We start from the raw sequence: 26,906 nt of genomic DNA on the forward strand, positions 1-26,906 counted from the left end.
TATATATATATATAAATTATATATGTTAGCTATACTAATACTGTTATAATATAGGAATTCGTGACTGTATGATGAAAATGTATAAGACTGAAGGATTACCAGCATTTTGGAAGGGGATACTACCTCCGATAGTTGTAGAAACTCCTAAACGCGCGGTCAAAGTGAGTTGCTCGTCCATTGCTTAACGTCCAAGCATAGTAGAATGCTTTTCGTCTCCTTTTACACATTATATTCTTTTTACACATTATATTCTTTTACACATTATATTCTTTTTAGTTCTTTACATTCGAGCAATATAAACAGTTCTTCTTATTTGGCGCTAGTGCACCCACTCCATTGGTAATTACTGCAGTGTAATTGTCACTCTATAAACTTAACGACAAAGTATACACAAGTTTATATTATTACAGACATTTTCGTGTGCCGGTTTCTTCGCTGGTATGACAGAGGCTATATTAGTAAATCCTTTCGAGGTTGTCAAAGTAAAACTGCAATCTAATCGAAAGCACGTCAAAGAGAGCCCGTCAACGTTTGCAGTAACGAGAGAAATTGTATCAAAATACGGTTTGGGTTTAAATGGCTTGAACAAGGGACTGTCAGCCACTATAATGAGAAATGCTGTATTCAATTCATTCTATTTCGGTTTTTATCATTCTGTCAAGGGATACATACCGGTCAGAGAAGAACCTTGGTTGGAATTTTTAACTAAAGTACGTCAGAATCATAATAAGGCAGTCTGAACATATCGCAGCAGCGCATTAATTTTTTTTGGTGTTGTACACATTGAAAACTTTCTAGGTTGCTGTAGGATTTGTGTCTGGTTCAGTTGCCTCATGTTTGAATATACCGTTCGATGTCGCTAAAAGTCGCATTCAAGGTTCGCAGGGTGACACACAGTATAGAGGAACACTGAACACTATGCATATTGTTTACAAGACGGAAGGGTATTTATTTTGATTTATTTACATATACAGATTTACTCACATGGTTTCGCTGACTCATGTGTTATTTTGCATTATCTCAGATTTAGAGCCTTGTACAAAGGTTTGCTGCCAAAAGTATTGAGATTAGGTCCAGGTGGTGCTATTATGCTTGTCGTATATGACTACATGCACACATATCTTACGAAGAAATTCAAAGAATAATTTTTATATCATACTTGAAGAAACTGTGAGCTGTAGCTATAAGAGCACAAGTTATTCTGTCCAAGAAGATGCATTTCCTACACACATATATACACAAAACCAAATGAAAATTTATATAATTTTATAACTGTATAAAAATATGACTCTTTATATATTATACGTTATGTCTAGATGTTTCTTTAACAATCTTTCCTTTATATCAGGTAAACAATACACTTTATTTCTTTCCTATGCACAGAAAAATAATAATTAATCATCCAAAACAGAATCTAACCATTTCTCTAAGTCTAATGGTTTGGCTGGAATATTCTTTGACTTTGGTTTAGAATCTGCAACAAGTTATGACATAAAGTTATATAGTAGAATATTAAAGAAGTATCTCAACAGAATGTCAAAGTACTATTTTCTGCTAGAAATCTTACCATTATTGGAACACATAGAAGCGGAAGGTATACTAAAAGTCTGTGTGATCTTTAATAAATTCTTTTCAACAGGTTCGTCCAAAGACAATAAAAAATCTATGTCATCTTCTAAGTTATTTTGATCCTTCAACAGAGATCTCGTGTTTTCCAGCGATTCCAGTCGCTCTGTACTCGTATCCTCGTTCATCTCATTTTCCGTAAGTACAGTATTTGACGAACTCGACGTCTTCGCAATATTCAGAATGCAGTTATAAGCTGCTTTGCTTTCATCCGCTTTATTACAGATACTCGTCAGTTGATCGCTCTAAAATTGATCGTACATAGAGATCGTGTGTTTTGATCGTGAGCAAGCGTGTATGTTTCTTTCGAGGTACTTACTGTGAAGTACCTATCCTCCACATCGACGTACTCGTTGAAGGGAATACTATCGAGCGCGTGCGACAGTGTGTTCAGGTTCAAGGTGAAAAATTCCGAGTATTCCGAGGAAAAGTCGACGGGGGACCAGTCTTTTTCCGATTTGAAGACAAAATACCCGCCTTTCGAGAGCGGCGCGTCTATGAGTGAGCCGAAATCTTTGCCGACGTCCTCGTCGTCCGTCAACTCCGTCGCGTAGTCGGCGTAAGACGATGAAGGTTGCTGCAGATTCTTTTTTACGTTCATCTTTTTCCCCTTCATTCTCGCTACGATTTAGACGATGTCGACCACATCTCGTTCGGCACCGTTTCGATCCGTATATTTCGCTGACCAGATAATAATATTAGCCGCATTTATGCCTGTTTTACAATATGTCGAATGTCGCCGGAACGCAGTCGATGGTCCAATGAGTACCGGCCTAGATGGTGCATCGAGTGCACTGCGACATAGAGGGCGTATTTATTCCAGACGTTTAACTACAACATAGGATCCGTTTTCTATTGCTGTACTGGCTGCACTAGTTTGCACTTATTCTCTTTTCCTCTTTTTTTCCATCAAACTTCAAGAAAAAGAGGAAAAAAGAACTAGTGCAGCAATAGAAAAGAGCTATTGTTTTCATTCAAAATATCGATTTTCTCAGTCCTTGAAGGTGGATGTGATATTATCAATCACATTTTGGCGCGAATACCACACATTTGAATGTCAGGGCAATATTCATGGTAAGAATAGTCAAATTTTATATTCAAGATCGTCTTAAATTCATCATCAGATGTTTCGTAGCCCATAAAATGAGTCTTACAGCGAATATATTTAACAAAGATGAACTTAAGACGATCGCAAGTAAAATTTACAACAGAACGAAGCTTTTTTTTTTGGAGGAAACCGAGGTCTCAGAATGGTAGAGGGAAGGGATGACCAAAAAGGTATACGAACTTTTATTTATTCTCACACAAAAAAAATATATATATGTATATATATGTATGTATGTATATATATGTACATGCATCTGCGACATGCAACAACAAACCAATTGATAAAGAATATGATCGATTTAAACCGTCGGGAGCACCTTTCGCTCGTCGCTATTTGTAAAAGATTTTCGATGCTTCTTGAACGTTTTCGTACATGGCCGATCAGGTTCACCCCCAATCAAACGACTCGTCCCGGTCGGGAGCCTGACGATCAACGATTCTGACTATCTTGAGGCTTGCATTACTGAGTGCTTGAAGTTCTCTTCTAAGCTTGAGACTTCTCAGCCGGAAATGAATGCGGAATTCGGATCATATTCTTTGTCACAAGCGCGAGAAAACCTTCGGGTTCTTGAGAATGTGAACAAGATAAACGTGTTCTTCAGATATCTTGTCTTCAATTTTTCAAAACTCATTTTTTCAGAGTGAAACTTCAAACTTCCCTCTATCATCCAATACCTCTTGATTCAAAACCTTATAAACAAACAAACAGGTTAGAGAACGTATTTCTATTTTTAGATAAAATATTATTTCTGTCTTTTTTGTTTCTATTTATATATATATATATATCAATTTCTTTCAAGAGACTGTGGAAAGTGTTACAACAATTTTCTCTGATTCTTTTCAGCTTATGGCTGAAATGCCGCAAGCTGAGAGCTAATGTCATCTATTTATTGAAATTGCCAAAGTATGCGTAACGCTCAACAATATTCCAACCTTCACAATATGCAACTAAATATTCTATTACACAATTTAAATCTTATCTTGATTATCAATTATCATTAACATGTAAGTACAAATAAGTAACATGGACTTGTGAAAATAAGGTTTCGCATCCATTCAAACCTTGCTTCAACCTTGGCTATCATTAATAAAATCATCAAAGTGATAATATACAACGTTAAATATTGGTATGCAGATCGCCATAGAAGGATAAGGTAAAAAATAAGGTAAGAATAGCAATGCGAATATATCGTTTCTATGTTTCTCTTTTTTTTTGACCCGGTATCGATCGAGAAAAGAAATATTCGGGTTATGTCAGAAATGGATCTCCACCTGGCCTGTCGCGTCACGCTCGTGTCATTTAATACCGACCTGAAAAATTCATTAAGCAACAAAAAACTATGACAGTTTGACCCAGGTTAGGCAGATTAGCGCTTAGTTACTATCGTATGACTTATCAGAAGCATATCTTGAAACTTCCCTTTGCTATTTTTGCTAACTTATGCGCTTGCTTCTTCAATTTTACATTAATTACATTTAGGCTAGAAATATAAGCAGTCTACTGTTATGCAACGTGTATCAAGTTCGAAGTCCTTGCGTAAAAGTAAAACGTAAAAGTACGAGTTGAGAACAAAAAGACACATTGCGCTTTCATGCGACAACTCGTGAGAGAAAATATCGGTGTTTTTCGATGGATTACAATTCTACACTAAGAAGTCTCTACTCAGCACGCTTACACAACGTTCCACACATACAGTTCTAATAAGGGAATTATCCTGTATTTATGTAGACTGTTTATATTATTGTGCCACGAATCAGCTATAGAAGACTACACTTACGTGGCGTATAAGAGCGTGATCTGGAACGATCGTAACGAGAACGCCGACGGCTGTAGTGCGGACTGGGTGAGCGACGGCAATTTCCTCTGTAGTTATTTCTGATTTTGCACCGGGTGCGGGTGAAACGATCGAAAACAAGTTAGAATTGAAACCAGAGTCGGTTCGAGAAGCCGTACAAGGCTTTATTTCGATACTTACTCTCTACGTCTGGACCCATCCCCGCTTTTGTCGTGCAAATGCGTAGGTTTTCCCATGTATATTCCCGGAGTGGGAGTGTGAGCACGCTTTGTGATTGAGAAATCTACTCTTATTAGTCTGCCATCGATATCCATTCCAGTGCAATGCTCTTTCGCCACCTTGGCATCCTCCGATGATTCAAAATATACGAAGCAAAATCCTCGCGATCGACCAGTCTACAATGGAAGTATTTCACGTATATTATTATTAGCAAATCAATTCTAACGTATATTATTTAGCAATATAACAATGATGGGTAACATATAGTTGTATATAGCCAGATGCCTTTAACGTGTCATATAAATCTCAAATATAAACGTTCTAAATTTCTGGCGCTTATTATCCCCACAATATTCAAATATAATCGTTCATGATAAATGCATGGATCATAAATGCTAATGGGGTGCAAAGCGGATCATTTGTTGCAATACTAAAATCTGTTCGTTTTGTGCCGGACTGGCTGTACTAGCTCTCTTGTATTAGAGTTTCTTTTTCTCTACCAAAGTCTTGACTATAGATCAATTTTTTTTCATGCTGTATAAGCGTACATTTCATCATCGTCCATGGCACAACATCTCATATGTCTGAGACTAGGCCTACTTTTCTCTTCCTTACATATACATGTGGTGCGCACACAAGATTGTACACATGCATATGGGACTTACAGTTTAACACCGTTTCCGAACGGTAAAAGTTGGAGAGAAGTTTTCTTGGCAAGAGATTACTCTTGGTGGTTTGCCGGGCCACCGAAGAGGAGCTACGAGCGTAAGAAAAATTTTCTGTTTCTGCCGGGGAGCGAACCCGGGACCACCTCTAGCATAGTAGACTAGTGCGCTGTCTACCATACCACACTCGCGCTCATAAGTGTACACTAGTTCGGTGAAAAAAAACCTACTATATTATACATAACCAAACATAAAAAAGCATATATATGAACAAACATAAAATTTACATACCTTTGCATCGATAACAACCTGAACTTGCTCTACCGGGCCATATTTTGAGAATATGTTACGTATTTGCTGTTCTGTGGTGAAAATAGACATTCCAAATACACCTAGACATCTGGAAGGGCTGGGATTGTTGCGGTCACCGACGTGTCTTCGCCTGGACGACATCGGACTTCGGGAACGCGACCGATACACGACTCGCTCATTGGAATATCGAGATCGCGAGTACGAGCGAGATCTACTGTGTGAGTAACGACCGCCTCTGTACGGAGAACGGCTACGACTGCGGCTGCTGTCGTGGTGACCAACCCTGGCATACTTGCTGTCACGATACGATTTGCGGCCACGTGATACAGAACGACTGCGTGATCTCGAATACTTGACAACTCTGTGCGAGCCTTTGCGTTCGTGTGACTTTCGTGATCTGGAATATGATCGTGTGTCTCTTATGCCACCATCCGCGGTCTTTGGTCTCCGAGGACTCGCGCTGCGACTAGCACTTCTCTGTAAATAACAAGCAAGCGTCATTGTAAAATACCATTCTTCTTAACTCAAGCAACACGTGATAGTTAATTCTTATCTAGTTCCGCGTAAAAATCTAAATACAAGCGACGTTCGTTTCATATTCGTACGAAGTACAAAATCCGTCGCGCAATACTTTCGTTGAAAGAGAGATTACAGATCTGGATAACATTCCGGTATGCTATCAAATACAGGAGATGTTGGCAATCGGCGGTCTCACACACTTATGGCATTTTCGACTTGCTGACTCGGCCTGACTCGAGCGGCGTTCCGCTAATCTTTGCAGTACTGGAACCTACAGCTCAAGTTACGTATACTATAGTTTGCAATACCGTAGCGATTAGTGGAACGTTGAACGTACACTCAGTATCACTGATTCGTCCCGAACTAGATTTAAGCCTGTTTTACAATACGTCGGATGTCGGAACGCAGTCGATGGTCCAATGAGGAGAACTCACTTTCGAAAAATAAATCATCTCATTGGACCATCGGCTGCGTTCCGACATCCGACGTATTGTAGAAAGGGCTTTAGTGGGCGAAATTTATATGTTGGCTACCTTGTTCCATCCAACAGATCATGACGTAGGAGTTATATACAGGGTGTCGCGAAATGTATGTAATAATATAAAAACATCGTGTAATGCTCTTATAATATATATTAATACAAACATTTGTGACACGACCCACTCTGCTGTGGCTAATTATATGCGGTAACGTGAACATAAAAGTAAATATATGAGACAAAACAAAAATTGTAATATATACATGCCTCATCACATACCTCAGTTACTGCAGAATGCACGTTTACGAGGATAATATTAATCACTGCACATTGGTCCACCGATGCATTTACAAAATACAATGAATTTAGTTTTAAAATTTCTCTATGTTTGCTCACCATTCTACATACAAAAATGTTAAAATGATATTGAAAAAAGAAACATTTTCAGATATTCATATCTTGTAATGAAAAATATCAAATTGAAAAAATAAAATAAGTCTAAAAATATTCATATTTAGATAACCTTGCCCAAGTAGTATTATACGTATAATGTAAATTATAAAATAATTCTAAAGGATGATAGATCAGGTCATAGTACGGAAGACAAAACGTGAGATACCTCATAAAACATAAGGTATGTTTATTGGACTTAGCAGTAGATTTTTTTAGATATAAAATAACGGTCACTTTCTCTCTCTCAATGTATTAAATACGACGCATCATACACATTTAACGTGAAAAAAGGAAGAAATCGGTGTGTATGGTAGAAACAACATTTATTGGTGAAATGCTACGATAAAGTTTGATTAATCGGTTCCAAGTAAAACTTAAAATAGAAGGAAGCTTTTTTTTGGAGGAAACAGAGGTCTCAGGATGGTGGAGGGAGGGGATGGCGAAAAAGGTATACGAACTTTTATTTATTCTCACATAGAATATTATATATATGTATGTATATATATATATATGTATATGCATCTGCCTAAAGCGAATGTTGGCATGCAACAACAAACCAATTGATAAAGAATATGATCGGTTTAAACCTTCGGGAGCACCTTTCGCTCGTCGCTATTTGCAAAAGATTTTCGATGCTTCTTGAACGTTTTCGTAAATGTTCGGACAGTTTCACCCCCAACCAAACGACTCATCCCGGTCGGGGACCTGACGATTAACGATTCTGACTGACTTCTTGAGGCTTGCATTACTGAGCGCTTGAAGTTCTCTTCTAGGCTTGAGACTTCTCAGCCGGAAATGAATGCGGAATTCGGATCATATTCTTTGTCACAAGCGCGAGAAAACCTTCGGGTTCTTGACAATGTGAGCAAGATAAACGTGTTCTTCGGATATCTTGTCTTCGATTTTTCAAAACTCATTTTTTCAGAGTGAAACTTCAAACTTCCCTCTATCATCCAATACCTCTTGATTCAAAACCTTATAAACAAACAAACAGGTTAGAGAACATACTTCTATCTTTAGGTACAGTATTATTATTTTTGTTTTTTTCCATTTTGTCCTTTTTTGTTTTTATTTATTTATATATATCATTTTCTTTTTTCGAGAGACTATAAGAAATGTTCTAACAATTTTTTTTTTCAGATTCTTTTCAACATATGGCTGAAATACAGCAAGCTGAGAGCTAATATCGTCTAGCTATTCAAATTGCCAAATTATTCGTAACGCTCATCTGTATTCCAACCTTCACAGTATACAGCTAAATATTTTGTTATATAATTAAAACCTTATCTTCATAATTATCATTAGTATAAGTAATATGGATTAAATCTTAAATTAAATTAAATGAAAATAAGGTTTCGCGTCCATTCAAACCTTGCTCTAACCTTGACTACCGTTAATAAAATCATCAATTGATATTATGCAACGTTAAATATTGGTACGCAGATCGGTATAGAATGTAAGGTAAAAAGTAAGGTAAGAATAGCAATGCGAATGTATCATTTCTATGTCTCTCTTTTTTTGACCCGGTATCGATCGAGAGAAGAAATATTCGGGTCATGTCAGAAATGGATCTCCACCTGGCCTGTCGCGTCACACTCGTGTCACTTAATACCGACCTGAAAAATTCATTAAGCAACAAAAAACTATGATAGTTTGACCCAGGTTAGGCAGAGTAGCGCTTAGTTACTACCGTATGACTTATCAGATGCATATCTTCAGTCTCCCATCTGCCATTCTCGCTAATTTATGTACTTACTTCGTCTTCAATTTTACATTAACCACATTTGGACTAGAAATATAAGCGGTCTACGAAAATATGAATCCAACGGAATATTGTGGCGCGAATCGTTCGAGAATTCTTTCCAATGCAAGGGATACGATGTATGCATTAAAAATCATCTCTTTTGAAATCTGCAGCACGCAATATCGATATCGATTCCTGCGCATCTTATACGACGTATATTTAGTTTGAAGATCTTACGTTCTCACTCGAATTACTCTTTACCTAATTTACTACTTAACCACTTTTAGACTTTCCACACTTATCTTCGATTATCTAACGAAGTAACATACACGATGAAACGCGACAGGATATCCGTAAATATTACGGACACAAATTGCGCCTCCCTACAAATATCAAAACGTATCATTTGCGAGATTCATTATGGCGCGTATATCAAGTTATCATCCCACTGTCACGCGAGAAACATTTCGAAGCCACGGATATATACTGAGGAAACAATATACAAAGTGTAACGCAAAAGTTCGAGTTGAGAACAAAAGGACACATTACGCTCTTGTGTGATTTGTGAGAGAAAATATTCGAATTTTCTAACGGACAACTTACAATTCAGCACTCTGGAGGGTTCAAAACGCCTACATGCGTTCCTCAGAGTTCTGATACATGAATTACGCCATATCCATGTAGACTGCTTATATTATTGCGCTATGAATCAGCTACAGAAAACTATACTTACGTGGTGTATAAGAGCGTGATCTGGAACGATCGTAGCGAGAACGCCGACGGCTGTAGTATGGGCTGGGTGAGCGACGATAGCTTCCTCTGTAGCTAATTCTGATTTTTCACCGAGTGCGGATGAAACAAACGAAAACAAGTTAAAATTGTCACCGTAATCGGTTAGAGTAGCCGTTCAAGGATTATTTCGATACTTACTCTCTACGTCTGGGCCCATCCCAATTTCTGTCGTGCAAATGCGTAGGCTTTCCCATGTATATTCCTGGCGTAGGAGTGTGAGCACGCTGTGTGATCGAAAAATCTACTCTTATTCGTCTGCCATCAATGTCCATTCCAGTGCATTGTTCCTTTGCCACTTTGGCATCCTCCGATGACTCGAAATATACGAAGCAAAATCCTCGCGATCGACCAGTCTGCAACGGAAATATTTCACGTATATTATTATCAGCAAATCAATTCCAACGCGTATTATTCAGCAACATAGTGATGGGTAACATATAATATAATTGTGTAGCTAAATGCCTTTAACGTATCACATGAATCTCAAGTATAAACGTTCTAAATGTCTGGCGTTTAATAAACCCACAATATTTTGATGTAATCGTGCATGATAAATGCGCGATTCTAAGTATTAATTGGGACGCAATAGCACATGATTTGATGCAATTCTAGGTCTGTTTTTTTTTTTTTTCGTTAAACTGACTTCACTATCTTGTACTAGATCTTTTTTTCCTCTTTCTTCCACCAAGTCTTAATTGTATATGTATCTTTTTAAGTTCTTCAAGTTCCACAAGTGAATATTAGTTGAGCGAAAAAGAACAAACCTACTGCATCATACATAACCAAGCATAAACAACGTAAACAAACATATGTAATCTGTTCTTTATAGCTGCATTGCTGAACTGGTGCAATAAGTTGAAGCAAGACAAATATATATTCCCTCACCTCAGCTCATCGCATCAGTTCAACAGTGCAGCTTCGAAGAACAGACCAATAAAATATCTACGTACCTTTGCATCGATAACAACCTGAACTCGCTCTACAGGGCCATACTTTGAAAATATATGATGGATTTGCTGTTCTGTGGTGAAAATGGACAATCCAAAGACACCAAGGCATCTGCAGGGATTAGGATTGTCGCGGCTGCCAACGTGTCTTCGTCTAGACGACATTGGACTACGGGAATGTGACCGATACACATGCCGGTCGCGAGAATATCGAGATCGTGAATACGAACGGGATCTACTGCGTGAGTAACGACCACCTCTGTACGGAGAACGACTGCGACTGCGGCTGCTACCGCGGTGGCCAACCCCGGTATACTTGCTGCCACGATAGGACTTACGGCCACGTGACACGGAACGACTGCGTGATCTTGAATATTTGACGTCTCTGTGCGAGTCCTTGCGTTCGCGCGACTTTCGTGATCTCGAGTGTGATCGTGAGTCTCTTAGACCACCATCCGCGGTCCTCGGTCTCCGGGGACTCGCGCTGCGACTACCGCTCCTCTGTAAATTACAAAGCAAGCGTCGTTGTAGAATGCCATTCTTCTTAGATCGAACAACACGCGATAATTAATTCTGATCTAGTTCCGCATAAAAATCTAAATACTAGCGACGTTCGTTTCATATTTGCACGAAGTAGAAGATCCGTCTCGCGATACTCTCGCAGCAAGGGGAAAAACGGTCGGTGATCAATTATTCATAAACGGCTGACACGCGGAAAGTGAATGAGTCGGTGCGAAGAACAAATGAAAGGGGGGACGTGGTGACCGATGAATGGGTATCCTAGAGCGACGGTCGAGTTACAGAAATGTTCGCCGTTTTTTTTAACCGGCCTAATTATAGCCGAGATTAAAGCAGCGGGGCGGTAAGCTAAAATGTAACCGCGGAGATGTACATGGTAGCGTGATAATATAATCCAACGGCGTTGCTGGATCGATAATGGCGTTGGTGTTGAGACGATGCATGGTCAAAAGTCGCTCAACAGGATCGCCGTCGCCACGTGCGACGGCATTCGCGGTCTCGCGTCCGGATATAGTAATCACACTCACCTCGATATCGCTCATCCTGAGATTCCCTGAGTGCTAATACATGGAAGCGGACGGTAAGGAACGACAGAAAACACTCCACTATCTCGCGTTTCGTGTTATTAGTTGGTATGTTGTACGATATGATATGATGTGCCCTACGCGGAAACGCCGGGCCCGTGCAAAGTGCAGCGCGCAATACACAAATGAGTGCCGCGGCATCCGACGTTGCTGCGAAACCGGCTTCTTCGGTTTGTTCTTTTTAGTTTAACTGGCTGCACTATTTCGAGAAGTTTACACACCACGAAGCGGGCTCTATAATCAGAATGCACAGCTTGACGGAAAGCAGAAAAGCAGCAGCCAAGCAAAACTCGCGCTAGTTTCTGCTTTATCTACTATTTTATCTAGCTTACTCGCCAGCGCGAGTTCTGATTGGCTGCTGCTTTTCTGTCAAGATGTGAGCTCTCCCTCAGAATTTAAGGCGTAAAATTGAAGAAAATCGAACATTTCTGCAACGGCATTTTTCAGATACAGTGAACGCGAAAATACTTTCCGGCATTCACTGCCAACACTTTGAATCTATAGATACGTAATGCCCGTGTCACACTACAGATTAGATTTGAGATTGGCGAATCAGAACAAAATTCGTTAGACTCAAGTTTAGTTAAACTTGCTCTGATTGGTCAAATTTTAATTCAATTCTAACCCGTAGTGTAAAATGGACATAATATAATCAGTAGATTCTCAGTATTATTATTAGTGAATATCGGAATGTACTTTAGCATTTATCATATCTGAAAAGCGGTATTGCAAAAACTTCCTAATAACGTTTTTTCGTTTTAGATAAATTAATATTGCACTGGAACTTCTTCCCTTTTTTCTTCACCGCTAAGTTACTTGTTTCACTCTAAGAACAAAAAGTATAATCTAATTTGGCTATGAACGTACAAACATAAAATCATTCTAAAAGATAATACATCATAGTTCGGAAGATAAAACGTGCGGTATCTGACATAAAAATAGTATTAGTTTATTAGTTTTAAAAGTAGATTCTTTTAGATATAATGGTCACATTTGCTCTCTCTCTCTCTTAATGTATCAAATACGACATTTAAATTGCAATTTCAGGCGAAAAAGGAAAGAAATTGGTCTGCATGGTAGAAACAATATTTATTGATGAAATGCTACTAATAAAGTTTGATTAATCAATCCTTAGCAAAATTTAAAACAGAATAAAGCTTTCTGGAGGAAACAGAAGTCTCAGGATGGCGGAGGGAGGGGATGGCGAACTTTTATTTATTCTCACACAGAATATATATATGTATGTATATATGTGTATGCATCTAAAGCGAACGTTGGCATGCAACAAACTAATTGATAAAGAATATGATCGGTTTAAACCTTCGGGAGCACCTTTCGCTCGTCGCTATTTGCAAAAGATTTTCGATGCTTCTTGAACGTTTTCGTAAATGTTCGGCCAAGTTTCACCTCCAACCAAACGACTCGTCCCGGTCGGGGTCTGACGATCAACGATTCTGACTGACTTCTTGAGGCTTGCATTACTGAGCGCTTGAAGTTCTCTTCTAGGCTTGAGACTTCTCAGCCGGAAATGAATGCGGAATTCGGATCATATTCTTTGTCACAAGCGCGAGAAAACCTTCGGGTTCTTGACAATGTGAGCAAGATAAACGTGTTCTTCGGATATCTTGTCTTCGATTTTTCAAAACTCATTTTTTCAGAGTGAAACTTCAAACTTCCCTTTATCATCCAATACCTCTTGATTCAAAACCTTATAAACAAACAAACAGGTTAGAGAACATACTTCTATCTTTAGGTACAGTATTATTATTTTTGTTTTTTTCCCATTTTGTCCTTCTTTCTTTTATTTATTTATATATATCATTTTTTGGTTTTCGAGAGACTATGAGAAATGTACCGACAATTTTATCAGATTCTTTCCAACGTATAGCTGTAATACAGTAAGCGGAGGACCTAATATCGTCGAACTAATTCAAATTGCCAAAGTATTCATAACGCTCAACTGTATTCCAACCTTCACAGTATGCAGCTAAATATTCCGTTAAGTGATTTAACCCTTATCTTCATAATTATCATTAGTAAGTAACGTGAACTTATGAAAATCACGTTCATTCAAACCTTACTCCAACCTTACCTGTCGCTAATAAAATCATCAACTGATATCATGCAACGTTAAATATTGATATACAGATCGGCGATAAAACGCAAGTATAAGGTAAAAAGTAAGGTAAGAATAGCAATGCGAATGTATCATTTCTATGTCTCTCTTTATTTGACCCGGTATCGATCGAGAGAAGAAATATTCGGGTCATGTCAGAAATGGACTTCCACCTGGCCTGTCGCGTCACACTCGTGTCACTTAATACCGACCTGAAAAATTCATTAAGCAACAAAAAACTATGATAGTTTGACCCAGGTTAGGCAGAATAGCGCTTAGTTACTACCGTATGACTTATCAGATGCATATCTTGAGTCTCCCGTCTGCCATTCTCGCAAACTTATGTACTTACTTCGTCTCCAATTTTACGTTAATCACATTTGGACCAGAAATATAAGCGGTCTACGAAAATATGAATCCAATAGGATATTGTGGCGCGAATCGTCCGAGAATTCTTTCCAAATACAAGGGATATGATGTACGCATTGAAAATCATTTCTTTGGAAATTGACCGCACATAATATCGATACCGATGTATCCGATCGATTCTTGCGTGGATTACCATAATTATCTTCAAGAAACTAGCGAAGTAACATACACAACGAAACGCGACAGGATATCCAAAGTATTGCGAGCGCCTTCTTTTAAAATATCAAAGTGTAAAATTGCGAAAAGTGCAAAATTCTTTATCGTGCGTAAATGTCAAATCATTATCCCACTGTCGCGCAAAAAACATTTCGCGGCCATGAACAATATACTAAGGAAAAAACACGCAGAGTGAAACGTAAAAGTACGAGTTGAGGGCAAAGGAACACATTACGCTTTCGTGCGACGACTTGTGAGAAAGAACATCGGAGTTTCTTCGATGGACACCTTAGAATTCTGTACTCCGAGGATACAGAACGCCTACACGCGTTCCACATAGTTCTGATACAGTAATTACGCCATATCCATGTAGACTGCTTACATTATTCCGCATTGAATCGGCTACAGAAAGCTATACTTACGTGGCGTGTAAGAGCGTGATCTGGAACGATCGTAGCGAGAACGCCGACGGTTGTAGTATGGGCTGGGTGAGCGACGGTAGCTTCCTCTGTAGTTGATTCTGATTTTTCACGGGATGCAAATGAAACAAACGAGAACAAGAGTTAGAATTGAAACTGAAGTCGGTTCGGGAAGCCGTACGGGGTTTATTTCGATAATTACTCTCTACGTCTGGGCCCATCCCAGCTTCTGTCGTGCAAATGCGTAGGTTTTCCCATGTATATTCCTGGCGTGGGAGTGTGAGCACGCTGCGTGATCGAGAAATCTACTCTTATTCGTCTGCCTTCGATGTCCATTCCACTACACTGCTCCTTCGCCACTTTGGCATCCTCCAATGATTCGAAATATACGAAGCAAAATCCTCGCGATCGACCAGTCTACAGTGGAAGTATTTCACGTATATTATTATTAGCAAATCAATTCTAACGTATATTATTTGGCAATATAACAATGATGGATAACATATAGTTGTATAGCCAGATGCCTTTAACGTGTCATATAAATCTCAGGTATAAACGTTCTATATCTCTGGCGTTTATTATCCCCACGATATTCAAATATAATCGTGCACGATAAATGCGCAATTATAAATACTAATGGGGTGCAATAGCAGATGATTTGATGCAATACCAGGTCTGTCCTTTTTTCCTAAACTGAACTCTAAGTGGACCTAAAATGCACTCTTCTCTTTTCTTCTTTCTTTCATCAGGTCTTAATTGCATATTTGTTTCTTTTTAAGTTCTCTAAGTTCTGTAAGTGTATACTAGTTCAGCAGAAAAGGACAGACCTATTGTATCATGTGTAACCAAATATAAACAACGTAAACAAACATAAAATATTTACATACCTTTGCATCGATAATAACCTGAACCCGTTCTACAGGACCATATTTTGAAAATATATGATGGATTTGTTGTTCTGTGGTGAAAATAGACAATCCGAAGATACCTAGGCATCTGGAGGGGCAAGGATTATCGCGGTTGCCGACGTGTCTTCGTCTGGATGACATTGGACTTCGCGAGTGAGATTGATACATATGTCGGTCGCGAGAATATCGAGATCGTGAATACGAACGAGATCTGCTGCGCGAGTAACGAGCACCTCTGTACGGAGAACGGCTGCGACTGCGGCTGCTACCGCGATTGCCAATGCTGGTATACTTGTTGCCACGATACGACTTACGGCCACGTGATACGGAACGACTACATGATCTTGAATATTTGACATCTCTGTGTAAATCCTTGTGTTCGCGCGACTTTCGTGATCTCGAGTGTGAGCGTGAGTCTCTTAGGCCACCATCATCCGCAGTCCTTGGTCTCCGAGGACTTGCGCTGCGACTATCACTCCTCTGTAAATCACCAAGCATTGTTGTACACTACCATCAAACAACACGTGATAATTAGTTCTCATTTAGCTCTGTATAAAAATCTAAATACAAGTGAGGGTCATTGATCAAGGAGTCTGTTTGCCGTTCCTGTACTGGCTGTACTAACTTGCACTAAGTTCTCTTTTTCTTTCTTTCTTACCAAACCTGAAGAAAGATATGAAAAGGAAACTAGTGCAAGCTAGTGGCAGCCAATATAGAAGCAGAAAGCAGACCTAATTATTCACAAACGGCTGACGTGCGAAAAGTTGATGAGTCGGTGCGAAGAACAGATGAAAGGGAACGTGGTGACGGATAAATGGGTGTCCTCGAGCGACGATAAAATCAAGTTACAAAAACGTTCGTCGCTTCTACCCGCCCCAATTATAGCCGAAATGAAAGGTAACGGGATAACATAATGCAACGGTGTTATTGCGTCGATAATGGCCGTGTTGAGGCGATACATCGTCAAAAATCGCTCAACAGGATATTACCGTCGTAACGTGCGACGGAATCAATTCGCGTCCAGAGTCCATAATAATCAAGCTCACCTCGATATCGCTCATCCTGAGATTCCCCGAGTGCTGATACGTGGAGGAAGACGGTAAAAGAGGCGACGGAAAGTATATATCCGACGGTCTCGCGTTTCGTATTGTCGATTGGTATGTTGTACAATATGGCGTGCCCCTCGCGGAAACACCGAACACGTGAACAGTATAGCGTGCAATACGCAACTGAATACCGTGGTGTCCGACGTTGCTGCGAAACCGACTCGTCGCGCTCTGCCATTGGACGGCGCACGTGACGTCTCATTGGTGAGTCCGTTGGCTCTCGAGTGTGGTGGCGCTGCAGACTGTGGCGGCGCTGCCGATCCTGCGAACTGTACGCCACTCGATTCGTTCTTTATTTCGCGGCTTCCGTTGTGATGTGCGCGATGATCGCGCGACGGTCAGCGGAGGGGAAAAAGTTGGACGGGAATGGCGACCTGTGTGCTGTACCGTTTGTAACGTTAGAACTGTGATAAGTGCGCGTACGAAGGACGTGCGTTTACGTGGGTCATGCGACGACTGACGCCAGGCGAAACGGTATCGGACATGTCAACGATGTGACAACCGGATTGGAAGGTACCTTACTGCCGTCGTACCGTTTCCGATTCAGGTGAGCGTCCGCAAACATCGCCGTACGCCGAGATCTATTTTCTTTCCTCCGTCGCGATATCCTTTCGCGAAGTAAAAATATCTCGGCACAGTTCGTCCTGGGTCCCAGTTGTGCGCGCTTCGTGTACTCGCTCACGCGCGTCGAGCGTTTTGAAATGTCGCGTGTACTTGGCCCCGTATCTCGCTTACTGTTTAACCTGCAGCTTACACGATGTCCCAATTTTTCCGAATGAACATGTACGTGCGAGATAATAACGGTTTTGGCTCGCGAAACGGTACAATTTTTCACACAATCGATAATACCTATTGGTTGTCATATTGATACGAGGTAAGTTACGAAAGAAAGTTACATTCATTCATCAACCTTGGATGTGACTTATTTTTCGTATTTTGAATGTTTGTAATTCAGAAACCAAAGATAAAATCGCCTATCTCTGTTGTCAGGATAGTGAAGTTTTAAAATTAAAATCCTCGTCGAGGTTAGGTTAGACAGTCAGTCTGTACCGATCATGCATTTTCAAATGTTATTTACTTCTTCCTCTCTTTGTAATGTATAATACAGATATTTTATGTAATACAGATTATCTTGACGATTTTAGAAATATCATAAGGAAATAATCAAATATAGTTCAGTGATCTTTATAGGTGAAAATGTCGTCTGAATACAGTCGAAGCGTTTTGAAAATGGTCGTTGCCTCAATATGCCAGACAGTAGGATGGCACTCTATCAATTCTACACCACTGGAGTTCATGGTAGATCTTATGCAGGAGTATCTGTTGCGTATCTCAAAACTCACGCATCAATATTCAGAAATTTGTAAGTAATCGATAAATGTACGATACATATTGTACAATTTAGTTTAATTCGATCGATAATCTTCCTCGAACTCTATATGTGTTTTTGAGTATTTTGTGTTTCTAACATGTATCGTCATCTTACAGTGGGGAGAACAGAGCCAAACCTCGATGACTTAGGATTAGCGTTTCGATATATGAATATTGATATACAGGAATTAGTCGAATATGTAAAAAATGTAGACTCCGTTCCATGCCCCGTACAAGTGCCACAATATCCGGTTCGGCGTGAGAATCATTTAAATTTTTTAAAACCGGGTAGCCGTGAAGTTGTTACTAGACCAGTGCATATACATGAACATCTACCAGCTATGTATCCAGATACCGAAGGTAATATTAGCTACATTATTGTCTCAAGGTAATATTAACTACACTAATTGTGCGACTGCAACATATAAGACATACAATTGTATTCATTTATACTAGATACATGTTTTATACTGGCAATATATGGTAATTGCAGAGGATTATGCAGTAGATAAGAGCGAAAGCTTAACTAATGGTACAACAGATCTTACGCCCAGTAGCGGAACATCATCGGGCAATTCAAACAACACCTCGCCTCACAGGTTGTCGCCGCAAGGGATTTTTAAGCGACCCGGGGACCCGATATCCTTCGAGAGTCCCATAGTGAAACGAGCGAAAGTTGTGGAGGAGGGCAGGCCATTGCGCGAAATAAGCAGCGTTATGATGACGACTTCCGGCTTTCTGTCGCCGGCGCGAGAAGGGAAACTACCTGAGGCGAGAACGCCGCATCAAGTTCGGGCGGACTCGCCGCAACCGAGCTCGTATCCGATGGTACCGCCTGAATTGAAATGCGAGAAGAAACCAAAGAAGGTTGTGAAGAAGGGCCCTGAGGATCGCAAACTCGACAAGGAGAACAAGAAGAAAAAAGGCGCGAAGGAGCTGTTCAAGCCGGATAAGATTGACGACAGTAAGATCAAGAAGTTAGTCGGCATGAAGGAGCTGGCTAAGCTGAAACCGTTGAAGCCAGGCGGCGGCAAGACGCAATCTGCCGCGCTTTCGCAAGAGCTTTCGGGTGGCAGGCCGTCTACGCCGAAGATCGCGTCGCCGAAGTCAGCCGGCAGCCCGAAGCCGTCGAAAGCCGCGCAGCCTAAAGTTAAGGCGACCGAGAAGGTGATAGACCTAACCGACAGCTCTCCGCCGATCGAGAAGAAAGAGGACACTGTTGACAAACTACCGTCGGAGCCGGACAAACAGAAGTTGAACATATTCAAGAAGATATCGAAACCGCGCGAGGAGAAGGACAAGGACAAGGAAACGGCGGCGGAAGTGCCGCACAAATACAAGGATCTCGATTCGCGCGAGTGCTCGCCGGCGTTGGTCATCGACGAGAACAACGAGAAGCAACAGCACGCGGCGCACCGTAATGACGTCACGGACGTGAAACGCATCGAGGAGAAGAAAGCGCCACACACGCCGGATTTACACACGCATCCAACTGACGGGGATCTGGTAGATGTGCAGAGTCCGTCGTCGGACGTTTACATGTTCGACGACACCGATATCTCACCGCCGGGTACGCCGAGCAGCACACCGAAAACTCCCGAGCTGAATGTGCCCACCGTCGTGGAGCAGAAACGGAAAAAGAAGGAGAAGACCGGCAAGAAGAAAGAGCCGAAGTTGAAAAGTCCAAAGCAGTGCGTCAGCCCGAAGAAGGTAAGACGTCTCGTTTATGTTATCATGCTATGCATGCCGTAAATATTAATCGCTTAAAGATCTATTGTCTGTGACGCGAAAGGTTTGACGGTAATTCAGAAACTGGAATTCGAAAGCTGTTCCACTTTAAAGGAGGTTGTAAGATGGAATGAGTTTGATAGAAATTCGCAGAAACTTTTATACGTGTCTACTTCAACTTTGTTTTAAATTAACATGTTTGATTTAGGCAATGAAATAAATACATAGGAATGTATTTTTTTCTTTTTTTGCTTGACAAGTACTAAATTTATGAGTGGGCCCCTTTGACGCGTTATTGAAAATACGGCACTAATTTAATTACATAGGCAATATATTCTTAAGGGCTGCTTACCGAAGAGCCTTATCATTTCTCATGTATCATTCCGAATATCGACAATCATCACCACTTTATTTCCTTTCTTCTTTTTTTCCAGACGAAGCTTCCGAACGACGTTGTAGAGTCGGACGTTCTAGATCGGCCGAAAACGCCGCAGGCACCGGAGCCACCGTTACACAGAGAGCCTAATCTCCCACCCACACTTCCCTTCCCCTTCTTTCCCGCGTTTCCGCCAGCACCTGGTTTAATACCTCCTCCGATGTTCTCGCGGTTCCCGTTACCTCTCGGCCGTGGTGGACCCGGCCTCCATCCGGCGATGCCCAATTTAGCGATACCGCCGCGTTTTCCCAATCCACCTATAAAGTCTGAGGACTTCCCGCTGTCCAAAATTAAACCTATAGAACGTGAGAAGCCGCTAATCCTACCGCCGCCTGTCGAATTAGTGTCTTCGTCGATCTTAAGCGAGAATGAAAAGGCGGATAAAGAGAAGGTGGATAATAATAAAATTACAAAGATGTTTAAGCCGAATAAAGAGTTGCCTTTCATGAAAGTACCTGAGAGGGTCATTGCACCGCTTCTAGCGTCTGCACCTATCGCACCACCACTCATGCTTTCTGCATCAACAGTACCCGCTGCGCAAATGTTACCATCGAAAAATCTCAAAGCTGAAAAAGCAGAGAAGAATGATACGATAAATTCGGTAGGATGTGACATCGTTAGATATCTTGTTTACGTAAATAGTGCTTCCTGAACAAATATTTTGAACAGAGTAATTAACTACGCACCATGACGTATCCACTTGTCTTCATCAGTAATATGTTATAATTATTACAGTATTATCTTTATCTGAATCAATCTGATATCGTAGCTTAATCAATTTGATATTGTTGCTATGTATTGCTCCTGTATATAGCGAATTGTAAATTTTACAGAAATCTAAGGAACATAAGAAGGAGAAGAAAGAGAAGTTAAAGAAAAAGAAAGATAAGAAGGAAAAGCATAAAGATAAAGGCGAAAAAGCGAAAGAGAAGAAGGAGAAAGCTGAAAAACGTGAAAAATTAGAAAAACTTAAAGAGAAGAAGGAGAAAAAAGAGAAGAAGAAGGAAAAGGATGCTAACAAAAAGAACACGGTACCGACATGGCTCATTGTTAGTGATAAGACGAAATGTCAACAATCAATGAGTATGTATCTATCATTACAGAAGGAAGATAAGAATCCAGAGGCTGTACCGAAAATTACATTAAAATTAGGGACTGCTTCTCCTAGACCAGCAACACCAGACAATGCTCCTATGAAGAAAATGTAAGTTTTTCACTCATTAATCATCATTATTTTTATTAACAATATATCGGGATATTAATATTTATTAACGGAATTAATATCGACATTTCTCATTAAATTTGATTATTTTCTTATGCACATTTTCTATGTATGTTTCCAATTGCTTGACAATTGTTGTAAGTCATTTTTTCTTTCAATGCAATTATTGAGACTTCTCTTTTATTTCTTTCCAGAACGATTAAACCACTTCTTCTGAAAAAGCCCGATGAAGAAGTCAAACGGGAATCTAGTCCAGAGTTGGCGAAAATATCAGCATTGGTGACACGTCCACCAAAGCAAAAGTCAACAAGTAAGAAAACAGAGGAGGGAATATTAGACGGAAGCCCTGCTCTTCCTACAGACTCTTTCTCTGCCAATCTTACTAGCGTGCCACCTGCATCAGCTCCTCGAACAAAGAAATCTATCTACCAAAGTGAGCCATTACCTTCACCTCACTTTGACCCCGTTCCTAAAATCCTGAACCCTCTAGTGATGCCACAACAACCACCATATTATTTTGTAAGTACATTTGTCACGATATTTATGCAATGGGAATTATTTAAATTTTTATTCGAGCTTAGAACTCGCGGAACATGTTATAAATATAAATAGCATATATTTCATGAAGAAAGATTTTGGCTGAATTAATTGAATTTTTCAAATCAAACAAGCTAGTGTGTATTCCTGGTGCGTTTTTGAAATGCCACCGCGGTTGAATAATAAAATTAGACGAGAAACGCTAAATCTTATTATATCACCGATGTAATCGAAAGCAGAAAACTCGACGTGTTTTACTCCTATGTAATCGCCAGAAAGTGCCAATTCAAAATCGTACATGGAATTCACATCAATTTCATCAGTTTGAGTCATTACAAAAAAAGAAAACAATTCTTATTTTTAATCTTTAACAAGATATAGAAATATATGGACAAAAAACTTATGCAAATAACTTTCAGAATAATAAATAAAGCAAATAAATGTGATGTAGACATCGCCTACATTTATATACGTAGAGTTTTCTAAATTATTGTTATGTAGACAGACCAATATTTGGGGGGGAAAGTTTAACGTAAATTGTTGCAGACATTCTTTCAATATTTTATTCTATAAGTGACGAACCCAACCCATCAATATTGTCTCAAGTATGAGCCTATCCAAAGATTCCACTTTCCTGTTCATTTTACGCTATGTATGCATTTAGGACTTGTGGTGACGGTATCATGTCTCCTTTTTTTTAATTAAAATATTTTTTTCATTTTCCGTTAAGCCATGCTTTTGGTATATTGTTACGTTGTCCAATTATAAATGTAGTACATTCTTATAGCTATATTTAGACTTGTATATTTTATGTTACAAATATCACTTTTTGCTCACTTTTTTAAAATCCAATATTCGTATTTCTGTTTCCAAAGTCGTATTGAGTCTTAAATATTTCTCCAGTTTCACTCACAAATTGAATCTTGAGCATTTACTTTACGATCCCGTTGAGAGATTATTCTATTTTTGATAATTACATATAGCAGATGTGATATATCGTATTACGAGCCACTATTTAATTTATATATTTCATAATATTTTTAGCGGGAAACGATATAATTATACTAGTTTTTTCCCGTAAAATTATATTTCACGATTTTGGATGTGAAAACCTTTTCTGAACAGCCGCATTTCAAGCGTGCCATTTATATATGCTGTTTGCAATATGCAAATACGATCCTATCTCTTCATTAAATAAATAATGTCCACTCATTATAGACTAATTCAGTCATGCATCTCCGAAATAAGGAAGCATTTATCCTCCTCATTTTATCATCCATGCATTTTACATAGATTAACTATGCACATCATATATACGCATACAATATGCAATATGCTACACTTGTCTCTTCTTATTATAAACTTGAACGATTAATATAGTATAATTATGTAAATAATATTCTAATGGATTTCACAAACAAATATTTACTTGCACCATAAACTTAACATTGAAAATTTCATAGAATATAAACACATAGCTTTTTATATATATGTCTACATATGTATATATGTAGGAAAAGCTATGTATTTACAGTTATATCGTTAATTATGCATTGAAAAGTATCTTTACAAATGTACAATTTATTTATCATTTTATCCATTGTCAGATACATATGAAAAAGTAAAGTATTAGCATCATTATCGTTAAAAAGATTATGTGTAATTAATGTATTACCACAAAAACCTGATATCGTTTATTTCAACTTCACTGTGAAAACTTTGATACATTCGTGAAATATCAGTTAACGGTGTATAGTTTACTCTCTCTCTCTCTCTCTTTTTCTCTCTAAGTATTTTACTACATTTTAAATGAAGTATGTGATTTCTGTTATAATATATCTCTTTTATGTTAGATAATAACATGCCCATGCTTTTCATTAATTTCTCTTCTCTATTTAGCAAGTGCAATCTCACATTAGTGTGTGTGCATAAATATATTCTTCACGTACGAATAGTTTCTAAGATACAATTAGAACTCTATGCGTCACCTCTGGATTTGCTGCTTGACTGTTTAACTGGTAGTATTAGAGCATGCATCTTATTAGTTACAATGTAACTAATATCAGTTACATGACTTTTCTACTTTCAAATCTCACGAAGTGGGAGGATTCGCTTTTGTCGAGAGATACGTGAATAAAAAGCATAGTTTTGCAAAGTTTAGTTTTTCACTTCATTGAAAATGTCTTCTAGTTTATACAATTCACCGATGTATATTAATCACACTAATAGATATCAGAGAGACTATCGAGAAAGCAATTTAGTAAACATATCTATAAATTTTTCTTTCTCTGTTTCTCTTTCTCTCTCTCTCTATATATATATAGATATAGACATATATACATATATAAAATGACGTAGAAGAGGACCGTTGCATGAGATTTGCACGTTGCATATAAATTTAGCATGAGAGTCCCGTTAGGAATATAACTGACGGTTTTAACGGTACAGAGGTGAAAGCAGATCCAGTTCCTAAAAAGGACGATGCTAAAGAAGACAAAGAGAATGGCAGGAATATGTTGCCTACAACACCAGCCACTACTGTGGTGAGTACGTCTTACACCCCTTTTAAACAACGTTGTTGTTTAAAAAAGGCATTCTTTACGCGTCGAGGGCATATCGCAGACTCTGGACTAGTTTTTGTACTTTATAATATGCTAGTTTTTGTAATACGATACATACGTCATACTATATTACAAAAATACGAACGTAGAGGAGCAGACGCGCTTGCTAGCTACTTTTTAAACGGAAACGATTTACATGTGAAGAATTAGAATATTATTCTAAAAAGACATACACACGACATACATATACACACCCTTCTATGATAAATTAATAGATACGTGTATGCGTATCGAAAATCAAAAAAAAGAAGAGACAAGTTCATCCAGCTCATGTGCTATCATAAATCATCGTTTCATTCGTATCTTGAGATATAATAGGAAGGATATTTGTATTCACATTCTTCTTTAGGATAATTTCAGTTTGAAAAAGAAATACTGCTGTAAAGTATACCAATTAAAGTGCTTTTGCATCGGTTATTTTTCTTTTTCCGAAAATGAAGATATCCGAAAAATAAGAATGCAACGTACATGTACTTTCTCTTACTGAGTAAGCTTGGATACATTTAAGACTCACGAGATTTTTTATAGTGATTCAATAAGATGTTGATATTCCGCTTATTATTACGATTCCTTTTATGGCGAGAATACTTATGGACAATATAACAAAATATCTCGATAAAAAGTTCACTGGTTAATCTCTATGTTGAAAGTCACAGCCAGTAAAGTAAACGAGAAACTTTAACATATTTTGGCATCTCAATGATCGCTCGGTACAATATAATCCCAGCAAACGATTCGAAATTCAAATTTTCCAATCAATATCATAGAACAAATTTTCGCCAAAGATGGGTTGGGTTTGATAAAGGCTCGCAAAGTTCGGCGTTTATCCTGAGATGAGTGTTGCAGGATCGAGTAGGTCGTCAGGTGTGGATATGTCCAGCATGCGGCAACCAGGATGATGGTTCGCCAATGATCGGCTGCGACGATTGTGACGCTTGGTATCATTGGTAAATAACTTGGTTGATTTCTTTTTAGTATCAAACATTACAATCAATCTGTTTGTCCACTGTGTTAAACATGATTCAAGTAATGTGTGAAAGTAATGTAATGTCCTCGATGTTTCAGGGTGTGCGTTGGAATGCAGGTGCCACCAGCTGATGACGAGGATTGGTACTGTCGTTTCTGCATAGCGAAAAAGCAGGAACTTCTTCACGATAAGAAGAAGAAGAAGCGGAAGAAGAAGGTGAAAGTAACGGCCTAGTATAAGCTAACCGGGTCTAATTGTGCAAGACCCGGTGTAACTATACCACCTACTACCAAAGTCAAAACGAAAGATAACAAGATCGGTGTTAAGAACGTGAAAACGAAGAAGATGTCTAAAAGCGATGTTAAAATGCAAATGAAGTCGTTGAAAGGAAAGCCGATGGCGAATAAAGCAAAGGCTACGAAGAGTATAGTGAAAGTGAAGACTGTAAAAAAGAAATAAAAACAAATTTTTACATCGTGCAATGCAACTTATTAGATAGCAGAAATCGTATTTTGTAAACTAGATAAGGCGAAAATGTAAACAATTCTCTTCTCTATGCCACTCCGATTCTGGGTATATCTTCAATTTTCTATTATATGTATGTGTGTGTCTAATATATATATATTACACACACACATACAACACACATATGTATGTATATATATATGTGTATGTACATAATGCATAAACAGACACAATCTCGCGCGTTGATTATTTACACTGGTGATTTATTATATAAATTACATTTATTACACGTAAATTTGTAGTATATTTTCTTAGATCTATTCGCAAGTCTTACATTTTCCCCTTATTGTTATGTATCGACAAACTTGATATAGGGGATACGTGGGAAAATATAAAATTATGTATCTATGTGACATTTCATTCGCGGATCGTCTTTCCGCCGGCAGGTACGGAGGTTCGCGGAACGATGTGATGTTGATTTGAAATCTGGCGCAAAAAATAATGATTGTTGTATGCAAAAATCGAAATAAAGAACATGCAGAAATAGCACAGCACGCAGAACAGTTTATGGGTTTATATATATACTATTTGCAGCATTCGAGTTCGAGCAAGCGACGCTCGCCAAAACGCAATGTATTACGGACACGCATCACAATTCAAACCA

General features: G+C 38.9%; 6 protein-coding genes and 1 long non-coding RNA gene across 21 annotated transcripts in view; 3 read left to right on the forward strand and 4 right to left on the reverse strand.

The window, feature by feature from the left end:
* LOC106747547 (mitochondrial 2-oxodicarboxylate carrier) overlaps window positions 1–1,169 on the forward strand; it is a 2,830-nt gene extending 1,661 nt beyond the window's left edge. For 5 of the 6 annotated variants that reach the window (XM_014625170.1, XM_014625167.1, XM_014625169.1 and 2 more), the window contains 5 exons: window positions 55–161; window positions 277–339; window positions 411–710; window positions 799–944; window positions 1,025–1,169. In XM_014625170.1, coding sequence (XP_014480656.1) covers window positions 55–161; window positions 277–339; window positions 411–710; window positions 799–944; window positions 1,025–1,145 — 737 coding nt within the window. In that variant the 3' untranslated portion in view covers window positions 1,146–1,169. The remainder of the gene's footprint in view (window positions 1–54; window positions 162–276; window positions 340–410; window positions 711–798; window positions 945–1,024) is intronic. The other variant, XM_014625171.1, reaches the window with a different exon arrangement.
* A 204-nt stretch (window positions 1,170–1,373) lies between these two features.
* LOC106747550 lies at window positions 1,374–2,380 on the reverse strand. The gene is made up of 3 exons (XM_014625177.1): window positions 1,946–2,380; window positions 1,568–1,871; window positions 1,374–1,474 (listed from the first exon to the last, which is right to left on the reverse strand). The coding sequence occupies exons 1-3, from the start codon at window positions 2,240–2,242 to the stop codon at window positions 1,395–1,397; spliced, it is 681 nt and encodes a 226-aa protein (XP_014480663.1). The 5' UTR covers window positions 2,243–2,380; the 3' UTR covers window positions 1,374–1,394.
* An 89-nt stretch (window positions 2,381–2,469) lies between these two features.
* Window positions 2,470–3,775, forward strand: LOC106747551. The gene is made up of 2 exons (XR_001374664.1): window positions 2,470–2,700; window positions 3,578–3,775. It is a non-coding gene; the product is annotated as an uncharacterized LOC106747551 (long non-coding RNA).
* LOC106747548 (transformer-2 protein homolog alpha-like) lies at window positions 2,892–6,488 on the reverse strand. Of its 4 annotated transcripts, none has more exons than XM_014625174.1 (5): window positions 6,378–6,488; window positions 5,705–6,202; window positions 4,710–4,924; window positions 4,512–4,609; window positions 2,892–3,423 (listed from the first exon to the last, which is right to left on the reverse strand). In XM_014625174.1, exons 1-5 carry the CDS (start codon window positions 6,390–6,392, stop codon window positions 3,398–3,400), a joined length of 852 nt encoding a protein of 283 aa, XP_014480660.1. In that variant the 5' UTR covers window positions 6,393–6,488; the 3' UTR covers window positions 2,892–3,397. The 4 variants fall into 4 exon arrangements, with proteins under 4 accessions (XP_014480660.1, XP_014480662.1, XP_014480659.1 ...); XM_014625176.1 differs by adding an exon at window positions 4,006–4,044 and having other exon boundaries at window positions 5,705–6,483; XM_014625173.1 differs by having other exon boundaries at window positions 5,705–6,482.
* A 993-nt stretch (window positions 6,489–7,481) lies between these two features.
* On the reverse strand, window positions 7,482–11,950 carry LOC106747561 (transformer-2 protein homolog beta-like). Of its 2 annotated transcripts, none has more exons than XM_014625196.1 (5): window positions 11,705–11,950; window positions 10,662–11,159; window positions 9,850–10,064; window positions 9,653–9,750; window positions 7,482–8,150 (listed from the first exon to the last, which is right to left on the reverse strand). In XM_014625196.1, exons 1-5 carry the CDS (start codon window positions 11,717–11,719, stop codon window positions 8,125–8,127), a joined length of 852 nt encoding a protein of 283 aa, XP_014480682.1. In that variant the 5' UTR covers window positions 11,720–11,950; the 3' UTR covers window positions 7,482–8,124. The 2 variants fall into 2 exon arrangements, with proteins under 2 accessions (XP_014480682.1, XP_014480683.1); XM_014625197.1 differs by having other exon boundaries at window positions 7,482–8,791; window positions 11,705–11,949.
* Window positions 11,951–12,831: 881 nt separating this feature from the next.
* On the reverse strand, window positions 12,832–17,050 carry LOC106747560 (transformer-2 protein homolog beta-like). 2 transcript variants are annotated; one of them, XM_014625194.1, is made up of 5 exons: window positions 16,836–17,050; window positions 15,769–16,269; window positions 15,084–15,298; window positions 14,885–14,982; window positions 12,832–13,469 (listed from the first exon to the last, which is right to left on the reverse strand). In XM_014625194.1, exons 1-5 carry the CDS (start codon window positions 16,848–16,850, stop codon window positions 13,444–13,446), a joined length of 855 nt encoding a protein of 284 aa, XP_014480680.1. In that variant the 5' UTR covers window positions 16,851–17,050; the 3' UTR covers window positions 12,832–13,443. The 2 variants fall into 2 exon arrangements, with proteins under 2 accessions (XP_014480680.1, XP_014480681.1); XM_014625195.1 differs by having other exon boundaries at window positions 12,832–14,089.
* A 122-nt stretch (window positions 17,051–17,172) lies between these two features.
* On the forward strand, window positions 17,173–26,805 carry LOC106747544 (transcription initiation factor TFIID subunit 3). 5 transcript variants are annotated; one of them, XM_014625161.1, is made up of 11 exons: window positions 17,173–17,442; window positions 18,087–18,258; window positions 18,384–18,626; window positions 18,760–19,976; window positions 20,429–21,031; window positions 21,264–21,461; window positions 21,534–21,634; window positions 21,847–21,962; window positions 24,638–24,732; window positions 25,657–25,757; window positions 25,876–26,805. In XM_014625161.1, exons 2-11 carry the CDS (start codon window positions 18,093–18,095, stop codon window positions 26,009–26,011), a joined length of 2,976 nt encoding a protein of 991 aa, XP_014480647.1. In that variant the 5' UTR covers window positions 17,173–17,442; window positions 18,087–18,092; the 3' UTR covers window positions 26,012–26,805. The 5 variants fall into 5 exon arrangements, with proteins under 5 accessions (XP_014480647.1, XP_014480646.1, XP_014480644.1 ...); XM_014625160.1 differs by lacking the exon at window positions 24,638–24,732 and having other exon boundaries at window positions 21,847–22,171; XM_014625158.1 differs by lacking the exon at window positions 24,638–24,732 and having other exon boundaries at window positions 18,075–18,258; window positions 21,264–21,634; window positions 21,847–22,171.
* Window positions 26,806–26,906: the final 101 nt, after the last annotated feature.

Source organism: Dinoponera quadriceps, unplaced genomic scaffold (genome assembly GCF_001313825.1).
Source record: "Dinoponera quadriceps isolate SergipeBrazil2010 unplaced genomic scaffold, ASM131382v1 scaffold2159, whole genome shotgun sequence".
Lineage (NCBI taxonomy): Eukaryota > Metazoa > Arthropoda > Insecta > Hymenoptera > Formicidae > Dinoponera > Dinoponera quadriceps.

What these genes read in the sequence shown, in the direction of transcription:
- LOC106747550 (XM_014625177.1), bottom strand. Translation starts at nt 2,242, where the DNA reads ATGAAGGGGAAAAAGATGAACGTAAAAAAGAATCTGCAGCAACCTTCA. An exon ending in TGGAGGATAGGTACTTCACA is followed by an intron (nt 1,872 to 1,945) that starts GTAAGTACCTCG and finishes GATCAATTTTAG; the next exon opens with AGCGATCAACTGACGAGTAT. An exon ending in TTCTATGTGTTCCAATAATG is followed by an intron (nt 1,475 to 1,567) that starts GTAAGATTTCTA and finishes AACTTGTTGCAG; the next exon opens with ATTCTAAACCAAAGTCAAAG.
- LOC106747548 (XM_014625173.1), bottom strand. Translation starts at nt 6,226, where the DNA reads ATGACGCTTGCTTGTTATTTACAGAGAAGTGCTAGTCGCAGCGCGAGT. An exon ending in GATGGGTCCAGACGTAGAGA is followed by an intron (nt 4,610 to 4,709) that starts GTAAGTATCGAA and finishes GTGCAAAATCAG; the next exon opens with AAATAACTACAGAGGAAATT. An exon ending in ATCACGCTCTTATACGCCAC is followed by an intron (nt 3,424 to 4,511) that starts GTAAGTGTAGTC and finishes TTTGTTTATAAG; the next exon opens with GTTTTGAATCAAGAGGTATT.
- LOC106747561 (XM_014625196.1), bottom strand. An exon ending in AGGTTGTTATCGATGCAAAG is followed by an intron (nt 10,065 to 10,661) that starts GTACGTAGATAT and finishes TTTCCGTTGCAG; the next exon opens with ACTGGTCGATCGCGAGGATT. An exon ending in ATCACGCTCTTATACACCAC is followed by an intron (nt 8,151 to 9,652) that starts GTAAGTATAGTT and finishes TTTGTTTATAAG; the next exon opens with GTTTTGAATCAAGAGGTATT.
- LOC106747560 (XM_014625194.1), bottom strand. An exon ending in AGGTTATTATCGATGCAAAG is followed by an intron (nt 15,299 to 15,768) that starts GTATGTAAATAT and finishes CTTCCACTGTAG; the next exon opens with ACTGGTCGATCGCGAGGATT. An exon ending in GATGGGCCCAGACGTAGAGA is followed by an intron (nt 14,983 to 15,083) that starts GTAATTATCGAA and finishes GTGAAAAATCAG; the next exon opens with AATCAACTACAGAGGAAGCT.
- LOC106747544 (XM_014625158.1), top strand. Translation starts at nt 18,093, where the DNA reads ATGTCGTCTGAATACAGTCGAAGCGTTTTGAAAATGGTCGTTGCCTCA. An exon ending in AATGCTCCTATGAAGAAAAT is followed by an intron (nt 21,635 to 21,846) that starts GTAAGTTTTTCA and finishes ATTTCTTTCCAG; the next exon opens with AACGATTAAACCACTTCTTC. An exon ending in TGTGACGCTTGGTATCATTG is followed by an intron (nt 25,758 to 25,875) that starts GTAAATAACTTG and finishes TCGATGTTTCAG; the next exon opens with GGTGTGCGTTGGAATGCAGG.